We start from the raw sequence: 10,662 nt of genomic DNA, 5'->3' as shown, positions 1-10,662 counted from the left end.
AGTCAGCATTAGCACCAGGCAGGTGCACACATAGACATCAAAAGGGGCTTGAGCACCTGCCCTTTTTATTCCTGGAGAGAAAGTGCCCTTTTTTCTGGGGTGCTTTTTTTTTATTTTTGAAAAATAATATTCCTGTTTGCGCACAGCTTCCCTGTCAAACAAACAAATATATTTATTGAATAGTATATCTAAATATCAGGTCAGGAGTTCTGAAGCGCTCCCTCTCTCTCTCTCTCTCTCTCTTAATTTATTGAAGTTTGAATCTATATGGTGTTACAGAGAAGCCTTATGTTCAGTCGTAAACAGAGAGTTGTGTTTTGTTTTAAGTTTGTAAAAAATGTAATAGTTTTTGCATTTTATTTGCTTTATATTTCAAAACCACACAACTGTGACCATTACATTTTACAACAACTGTTTTGTAACATCAAAATGCTGAATGAAAGATTATGAAGCAATAACAACTAAAATAACTTAACTTATAGCTAATAACTACTTTTTTGGGTTAAAGTTTTAAAACTTAAAACTTTAACCTAAAAAAAGTTGTTATTATCAGTGTTTGGACGGCTCATAAGCATTCGGGACCACCTAAGGACCAGAACAAATAATTATATAATAATTATAAAATAAAAAATTTACTCAGGCCTATTATGTTATTTTATTTTATCAGATTATGCTAGTTCATTGAGTGTAGATTATGCTTGAAAGCACAAATAAAATAAATATGAATACCTGTTTGCCATCTTCAGAAACTCCACCCTCTTACAAAACGTACAGGAGTGACTAGTCATTATTTCTGCCTTTCATTTTTACTGAAAGCTAAAACGAGTCAGTGTTGTGAAGAACAGAGGACTGATTATATTAGGATTTTGTGTATTTCTGAATGAACCTAGATTCGATTTTGATTGTAATGGTTATTAACTTTTCAAACCAAAGTTTAGAAAGTGAAAGTAAATTGTAGATTATTGGATATTTTACAAGACGAGGAAATGGATTCGAAATCTGTGGAAGAGCTTTCTTGTCCTGTTTGCTATGAAATCTTCAAGGCTCCTGTTATTCTGTCCTGTAGTCACAGTATTTGTAAAGAGTGTCTACAACAGTTCTGGAGAACTAAGAAAACTCAGGAGTGTCCTGTCTGCAGGAGAAGATCCTCAAAAGATGATCCACCAGTTATTCTTGCGTTAAAAAACTTGTGTGATTCATTGATAAAGGAGGGAAATGAGAAATGTTCATCAGGATCTGAGGAGATCTGCAGTTTACACAGTGAGAAACTCAAACTCTTCTGTCTGGAGGACAAACAGCCTGTGTGTTTAGTGTGCATAAACTCAGAGAAACACACCAATCACACATTCAGACCCATCAGTGAAGTGCTTTCATCTTACAAGGTAAGACAAAGGTCTCTTATGCCATATGCTAAACACAGTGCTAAACACAGAAACAGTTCCCTTTCGATTCGGTTCACTTCGACATTGCGTTTGCTAATGCAAAACCCTTCCTCCAAATACTACTGAAGCCTCATGAGTCTCTGCAACACCGGCCAGATTATTTCCCTTCAGCCAATCTTCTGCAAGACGCCTATCATCAAGGGCAAAATCCAAATGGCGTTTGTGAAAGGGTTGCCATTTGTAGGGGTGTTTCAAACGAAAGTGAACAAACTGGTTCAGGTTTAGCGAAGGGTACATGCGATGATCACTTCAAGAAAGTAATTTTATCATGATCATGTGACCCACCCAGCGAATACTCGTGATTCATTTTAAAGCTAGATGGCGGGAGAGTTTGAGTTAACTTACAAACAGAGCAATTCAAGTTTCACACATTTTTGCCATGTTATGTTTAAATAAGTTTCATGTGTAAAAAATGTGTCAGGTAATGCAGAGCCCACTGATGACACGGCAAGCATTAAAGTTGAGAGCAGAGGAATCACTCACACACATAGGCTATATAAAACATTTTAAAAACTTTTTATGTAAATGTAACAGTTATGTTAATAGCAATATAAAGAAATTTCTGTCGTAAGAACAGTCAGCTGATAGACACAGTGCTGCGTTGTCATGGGAACATTCCCAGGCGAAGATAATGGCCAGGGCCGCGGGAGAGCGGCGCGAGAGACGCACCGGTACCGTATCTCTCACGGAGGAGCTTCGGAAGCATAAAAGGAGGAGAGACGACAGTGAAGGACGAGAGAGGACCAGGCCTGGACTTTTTATTAGGTGTTCAAGCACGAAGTGCTGAAAACCTATTGTAATTGCTATTTGAAAAAAAAAAAAACCTAAAACGCATCGTGCAGCCCAAACCGTAAGGCCTAGAGACTTGAAACCTGGCCAGGTGCTAGGGCCTCAGTTTGGGGAGAACCTATCAGAGTATGACCCCGATTGGCCCATAGGTGGCGCTACAGCAACCAAAAGTACTAAATTGCTCATAGCTCCTAGACCGTTTGACTTGGGATCAAGCTTTTTGCACCACTGTGTTCCTTGGCTCAAGACGGACAAGATGTATATCTCGGATTCTCGATTTGAGCAAAAAAAAATTTGTTATGGCCAATTTTGTCCAAAACCTACTTTTGCGAACTAGTCCCTGGTTTTTTGCCCGATCGGAACCAGACCAGTCTAGGACAATTCTCTGGACTGTCTAGATCAATAATTATCAAAAAAAGTTGAACTTTGCCCTTTGCTTTACTGTAACGGGGTCATTTAGAAAAGGGGGCGTGTCAAAATACACTCAAAAGCCTATAAATCATAAATAAAAACTCAGAACTTCACAAAAATTGATGAGCACATGTGTCATAACATGGTGAAGAAGCATGCAGAGTTTCATGGAGATCGGACCATAGGTGGCGCTATAACTGTCAAAAAGGTCCCCTATTATTCAAGCACGAAGTGCTGAAAACCTATTGTAATTGCTATTTGAAAAAAAAAAAAACCTAAAACGCATCGTGCAGCCCAAACCGTAAGGCCTAGAGACTTGAAACCTGGCCAGGTGCTAGGGCCTCAGTTTGGGGAGAACCTATCAGAGTATGACCCCGATTGGCCCATAGGTGGCGCTACAGCAACCAAAAGTACTAAATTGCTCATAGCTCCTAGACCGTTTGAATTGGGATCAAGCTTTTTGCACCACTGTGTTCCTTGGCTCAAGACGGACAAGATGTATATCTCGGATTCTCGATTTGAGCAAAAAAAAATTTGTTATGGCCAATTTTGTCCAAAACCTACTTTTGCGAACTAGTCCCTGGTTTTTTGCCCGATCGGAACCAGACCAGTCTAGGACAATTCTCTGGACTGTCTAGATCAATAATTATCAAAAAAAGTTGAACTTTGCCCTTTGCTTTACTGTAACGGGGTCATTTAGAAAGGGGGCGTGTCAAAATACACTCAAAAGCCTATAAATCATAAATAAAAACTCAGAACTTCACAAAAATTGATGAGCACATGTGTCATAACATGGTGAAGAAGCATGCAGAGTTTCATGGAGATCGGACCATAGGTGGCGCTATAACTGTTAAAAAGCTTTAAAACCATATATTTCCCATGGTAAATTGCCTGTATTGGCTGTAAATTGTCTTTTCCATCTATGATCGTATACTTTTCATATCATAATGTTTAAAACCAGTGCAGTACAATTCTCTGGACTCTCTAGATCAATAATGATCAGAAAAGGTATAACTTCTTAATTTGGATGGCTATAATAGGGTCACTTCAATATGTAGCCGTGACCAAATGTCCCCAAAAACCTATATCTCTTCAATGAATGCTCAGATCTTCTTAAAAAAAGGTCAGGACATATCACTCTAAACAAGCTTGACAAATTTTAGACAGATCGGACAAAATTTGCCACTATAACAGTTAAAAAGGTGAAAATGATATGAATATAGTGGCATATTAAGCCAATAAGTGGTGTTTTACTGCCCCCTGCCGTTTAAAATAGTAATTTTGTCATAATGCTGACTATCATTGTTCTATAATTCATTTTTAGAATTAACATAATCACTATTTTAACATTTACAATCACATTTAGTCAAAATTCTTTGTCACATTGACAAATGTGAACCCTGAATGAGACAGTTTAATCTACAATAGAATGTGTGTGTGTGTGTAGTCCCATGTTTCTGAATAAATTCTGAATAATCTGATTAATAGCTTGCAAAGACATTAAATGCTTATAGACCATTAAAATATATTTTCATAATGACTTTGTGTGTGTGTGTGTGTGTGTGTGTGTGAGCAAATGTCTACATATGAGTGCAAAAGCACCTGTGAAAACACTTTATTAATAAGTAGAATGGCCAGCAGAGGGCAGTAGAAGACCACTTATTGGCTCACTCTCATTTTGACACACTTGATTTTCAACAGTAAATTTAAAGCACTAAAGCAAACCAGTTTTTCCATGTTAACTATTATAACACAATCATTTTTTGTCAGAGTTTATCACTTCATTTTTATTGGCACTTCACATCAATGCAGCAATGTGGTAAATCATGGTAAATCACGATAGAAACATGGTAAATCATAGTAAAAAATACTATTACATGGTGTATCATGGCAAATCATGCTAGCAATGTGATGAATCATGGTAAATCATGCTACAATCCTGGTAAATCATTCTAGAATGTGGTATATCATGGTAAATCATCCTATAACATGGTAAATCATGGTAAACTATGTTAAATCATGCTAGATTCATGGTAAATCATACTGGAACATGGTAGATCATGAAAAATCACACTAAATTTGGTATATCATGGTAAATCATGCTAAAACATGGTCTATTCCATCTATGATGTCAATGGTTAAATGCTTGCTACATAAAACTTAATGTCTTTTGATGCTTTTGTGCTTAACGGCCTTAAAGGCCTTAACTGCTTGAACACCGCTAAATGCTGCTTGCAGCTTTAATGTTATGTTTGTTCATGTGTTTACTTATGTTTTGTGTTTGTGTTGTAGCAAGTTAGCTCATAAGGAATATATTAATAATTATTCATAACTTGTTCTGATTAAATATAAATATTTGGATCAGTTAATCGGATTAACTTGATGTAGCTACATTAACATTACAACCAGTTAATCAGTTCATCCTGTGAACCCTCAATATTGATTATGAATTTGTTAATAAAAAGAAATGTTAAAGTAACAACAGGTAACTTTTCAGCCTTCATAATATATTTCCAAGTCTCTTGTGATGGTACATCGACTTACAATAGGTTGAATGACACGTCTGCCATAGCCTGACGGGGTCTGTAGCGTTTTTAATCGTACTTTTAAACTTCGGGTTTCGGGTAGTAACCGGCGAACAAAGAGAACTACAAAATTCGACTGCTTTACGGCATATACGTCACTTCCACCACCACCCCCACTTCCTTAAAATCGGACTTGCGAGCCAAATGTTATAGTCATGGCCGAAGCAGCACAGAAAAACAAGAAAGCAAAGGTTTTATCGGAGCAAAGCAAAAAGAGAAAAAGAGAAAGTGATCGCGTTAAAGGCAGAACGAGGATCAACATTGCAGAGCTGCCAACTCTCACGCATTGGCCGTGAGACACCCGCTTTTGATTGGTTTCACACGCTCACACGCCACACCCCCGGTTTCTCACGCTAAATTGTCAACCCGGTCGGTCAAATGCCTGAAAGATGAGTTTATCTATAGATCTCTACCTGTTGAGCCACTCGTGATCGACAAGTTATACCGCAAATTAGTTCAAATCTCCCGGAATCTAGAGCGAGCGCGCACGCGAGACAGAGACTGTGCTGCAACGCGCGCGGACGCCAGAGAGAGAAAGCGAGCGAGAGACCTTGCGTGTGCAGGGAGCATCAAACCCCCCATCAAAAAAAGAATGCCTCTCTCTAACCTCTCTAATTCGCTAGAGTAGTAGCGAATTATCAATCTGGTAGCTAGTAAACGATATTCTAGTTTTTGATGGTTAGCTATCGCGATAGTATTCTCGTTCTGATTTGAACTTTGCAATCGATGAAATGCCAATAGCAAATGTTTGACCTAAAAAGTGTAGTCTACTCAACATGTACAAAGAAAGGAGGAAGATTATTAATAAAATCATATTTTAGGATACCTAACATGTCTGTGATATTTGTTTATTTGTCTTGCCTCAAGCTATAATGCAAATCGATTTGTAAAATTTGCAGATTCATTTATGGTAGCTTGATATTATAATATTGACGATATATAGTTATTATCAACCACTCAAACATTGCATTGAAGTATCATATAGATTCAGTAAAACGGTAACCAATAGACTAGGCTACTATAATGACGCTGGCTTGTAAACGCGATCATTTGTCGTTATAAAAAAAATAAAACACATGAAATTATATTGTAGCGACATCGAGATGTGCCTCAAATTATGCATAGGGAATTTTAATAATTAATCATGAATATGATTAATATATTGCATATTACAGTTAAATTATCGAAATTGAAAATAGATCGATTGTATATATGAATGATCAATCACAACGAATTATAATTCCTCATTCATATATCAATGGTCTCATTTCAGATCGATTATATGAGATAACTTTAAGGGAATCAATTGGCTATCAAACAATCGGTTTGTCCAGCAAACGGCTGTAAGATTAACCCATCAATTACTTCAACAACGTTATCCCTTTTTATAAACTCCAAGAAATCTCAATGTTCCGGCCGTGAACATTAATTTTCTCGTGTTTATAAAATTTACGTTACTGATATAGTAACAATTTGTAAAGCTTTGTAGCTATAGGATCGCATTTCATTGACTTGTAAAATATGAGCATTCAAAACAATCAAGAATATAATGGTTTTAATAAAGTTAAACTACGGACACAGAATTCTACATTTAAACACGGGATACATGTATGTACAGTAAACAGTAAAACAAATGAGACAGACGAATAACAAACAGGAGTGAGAGAGAGAGATTGCGAGAGCGCAAGATTGGGAGTGAGAGAGAGAGAGAGAGAGAGAGAGAGAGAGAGAGTGAGAAGATGAGAGATCTTCTGGTTTGGCAAAATTCATCATAGACACAGAACCTCTCTAGACACCAAGAATCAACAGATCTTAAACCTCGAAAGAATGGTAGACGGTTACTTGCACAGGTAAAGCTCTTTGTGGTTGATGTGAATAAGGGTGCGTGTCTCTGTCCTTGCGTCATGCGTTCACGTGGTAGTTCAGAGCGGGCAAAGCGCGTTAGTTTGAATGAAGGCTTAAAGGTCTTTGGTTCTCCTGGTGTTGCTGAGGAAAACCGCGTCTTGCGTGCGTGTCCTTAGGAGCAGGTGCGTGCTTTCTCAGCTCTTCTGGGCGAGCGTGGTCGCTGCAGATTCGAAGAGTCTCCTTCAGGTTGAAGTTGCCAATTACGTTCATTTCACTGAAACTAAACGTAAGAAAAGTCCGAAGACGAAAATAAAGAAAGATTAAAGAAAACGGAGAAAGCTCCCCGAAGGAGCCATGGATCCTCTCACAGGAAAAGCTCTCATGTGGTGTAGAAACTGCATCGAACAGATTGTGGCGTTCGAGTTTTGAAGGAGCTAGAGGCACGCCTTTCCTGCGTGTCCTATCCAATTGTTTGGGGAGGAGGCGTGTTGTCAAACTTCTGTGTTTGCGAAAACACACGCCCTCCGGGTCATGTGCATGGAAGATAACATTTAGTAAAAATACACTTCTAAACTGGTATTGATAAAAGTATGCCTCATGTTGCACTTTGGGTCAGTGATTCGATCTTATTTGATTCCTCTGATTCCAATCATACCAAGCGCGACATTCCTAGGGCTAGTAAAATGCAGATACATGATTTTCGTGATTAAACGAATGTCAAACTGATTACATACCATAAAAGCTTATAGTTACATCAATTTGGTCACATGGGGATTGTAAAACACAACAAGAGAAACACTTCATACGTTTAAAGAGGTAGGCATTTAAAAGTTCATGAATGAGTGTTTCTGCGTGTGTGTGTGTAGCAGAGTTCAGTTAGAGTTTGCCGGGGTGGTGGACTCTCGCTCACTCCCCCTCCGGGGAGTTTCGTGTGTGTGCGTACTCCTCTGAGTTGATGAGTTTAATCATTTGAGTGGTGGTGATCACGTTATTACACTTATGCTCTGTGTGTGAGGTGATTAACAGAGGAGACCCTAAGGGGTCGCGTGGTCTTTGGCCGGACTCACGAGATGTCATCTCGAGTCACATGTCCCGAGCTGGCTTGATTAGTAAGCAAAGCACTTCGTTGTTCATTCATCAGAGAAGACGCTGCATGTGCGAATGAGTCCCTGATTTAATCAATTCAAAACACTGTCCCCTTTGTTTCACGAATGGAAGAGACTTTAGTAAATTAGAATCTAGTTAATTTACTCCACATACCAGAGCTGGCTCGATTACCTATCTGATTATCACTACATTCCCCCTTTTGGCGGTTTGGCAGGACCCGTGTGGGCGGCCTCGTTAAACCGTCACATTGGTCAGATGGTAGGTAAGTCATGAAAGTAGGATGGCAGGTGGAACCTGATGGTAGGATAGCAGGTAAGTCATGAAGGTCGGATGGCAGGTGGTTGTTAGGACTGAGGGCTCAGCCCGATGAGGTTCGGCGTGGTCTCTGACTTGGCTCCCCCTTTTCCGGGGATGCTGTCTGAGACCTTCAGGCACGGCTTTCATGAGCTTGGCTGAAGATGTTTGCATCTCGTTGAGTCTCCTTTGCAGAGTGGAGGCCAATTACCGTAGGGATGTACTCTGTGTTGTGAGTTGCAGTCTTAGCTGTGGGACCTCAGTCCGAATTTCAGTCACATGGTTCACTGCGTTGGCACTGGGCATACCAATGCTTAACAGAGTTCTGACAGCAGCGGCGGCTCCGAGCAAAGCTCCCAGGAACCGTTTGGAGCGGCGGTTGTGTCCACCTAACTCGGCTTGTGTGACAGTCATTTTATCAAGTTGGTTGAGCATGTGCTCGGCCTTGGCGTGAGCGAGGGAGTCCTCTGTCCATCGGGCACGGGTCCAGCTGTACAGCTGGGCTGCTGTGCTGGGGTGAGGTGCTCTGTAGACGTTGCGGGGGTTGCGTCGAACACACACTTTCTGGGTGTGGGTCCTGCAGTTGGTGATCAGGAGTTGTTGTCCTCTCCGGACGATGCCTGCTGTCGGACCTGGTGAGATGTCCGATTGCGGCTGTCCTCTGGTTGGCTGGAGGCACAGGCATTGCGAACCACAGCAGCATCCTGGTAAAAGTGAAAGGGAGAGAGAAAGAGAAAGGGAGGAAAAATTTCAGCGAGTGTCGTCCTCGGTTGGCTCGGACAGTCTTTTCGCTTTGAGGATGCCGGTATGCCACTTGCTTCGGTGTCTTGCAAGTGTCTCTGGTGCTGCGGCGTGCAGCGGCATACATTGGCATTACCCCCCTTTTGCACTGTGGCATCACAAGCTGTGGCGCGGTGATGGCATCAGGTGCAGAACGCTGAATGTTGTTTAGTGCACGCAGCATGTGCTTGTTGACGCAGGTTGGCTGAAGCACCGGTCGTTGGTTTTTGCAGACGGCGTCCGTGGGTGGTTGGAGGGGATGAGAGGTGGTTTCTCATAGTGTCCATTGTTTTGTCATAGTCTTTGGTAAGCTGAAAGGTTAAGGTAAGGTGAAGCAGGGGCTCTGTGACTTTTGTCACACTTGTGGGGAGAGACTAATGCATGACCCTAAAAGTTCAGAACCACGGTTTAACGGGTTCACTAGGTATGTAGCATAAAGCTAGGCGTTTCACGTGTGGCTAGCTAGTGAAGTGTGTCTTGTATCCTTATCTTAGCTGTGGATGTTAGGAGGCCAAGACTTTATGTGGTTCCGAGAGTATGTCCTGTGAAGGGGATAGCCGAGATGAAATAATTGTCTTAAGACGAAATTATTTCTCTGGACTTAACTAGTGGGTAACTCCGGCTTGACGAAGTGAATGATAGGGGGAAAAAGGACAGCTGTCCTATTCGAATAATGCTTATTATCAATTCTCTGGACTATAGTTGTGCCCTAGTGAAGTGCTGAAATACTTGTGTTTCAGGGTCACAAAAATGAGTGCGCTTGTTGAAAATAAACACAATCACAAGTACAGGTGTCTCTGTTTCCTTTCTGGGCCCTATGGGGACTGGAACCACATTTGAATAAGAGAGGAAATTAAAATAAAAACTAAAGCAAAATGGAATAAAATGATCAAACACAGGAATGATCTGAAGTCGAGAATAATCAGTGGCATTAGTGACTAAACTTTGGATTTGCTTTGATCAACACTTTATAGTGGGTTGTAGCGGTTGCATGTTCAAAACCACATCGTGTGTGTCCCTCCAAAGGTTTAGTCAACATGCAGATGAAAATTCCTATGGTTATACAAATTCTTCTGTAGTTAGTTACGCAGTTTACTTGTAGTTAAACTTAAGTTTAATTAACAGGGGATCTGCGAAGTTAGTCTTCAACGGTTAGCAAGGAGTAGTCCTAAACCAGTGAAGGTGAACTTTAGCTAATAAGAATTGCAAACACGGAAAGTGGATAATTAGAAACCCTAACTGGTGTTGAGGAAAGTCTTCTAGAATACTTTGCCCTGTGGAACACAGGCGGTGATTAAGGGTTCAAGTAAATGATGCTAGCTGCTAACTGTGGAAGTTATTTAGCTTAGCCTATGCTGTACGGGAGCTAGGTTAGGTTAGCTTAGCCTAAGTTAGCTTGATGCTAAGCT

General features: G+C 40.5%; 1 protein-coding gene across 1 annotated transcript in view; it reads left to right on the top strand.

The window, feature by feature from the left end:
- Positions 1–814: 814 nt before the first annotated feature.
- The window catches only part of LOC130076786 (zinc-binding protein A33-like), a 45,741-nt gene continuing 35,893 nt past the window's right edge, over positions 815–10,662 (top strand). Inside the window, exon 1 of the mRNA XM_056242015.1 lies at positions 815–1,382. Coding sequence (XP_056097990.1) covers positions 987–1,382 — 396 coding nt within the window. The 5' untranslated portion in view covers positions 815–986. The remainder of the gene's footprint in view (positions 1,383–10,662) is intronic.

This window comes from Rhinichthys klamathensis, unplaced genomic scaffold (genome assembly GCF_029890125.1).
Source record: "Rhinichthys klamathensis goyatoka isolate OS25496 unplaced genomic scaffold, OSU_Roscu_1.1 h1tg000687l_1, whole genome shotgun sequence".
Lineage (NCBI taxonomy): Eukaryota > Metazoa > Chordata > Actinopteri > Cypriniformes > Leuciscidae > Rhinichthys > Rhinichthys klamathensis.
Note: the sequence above shows the minus strand (reverse complement) of the source record. Positions and strands in the feature narration are given on the sequence as shown.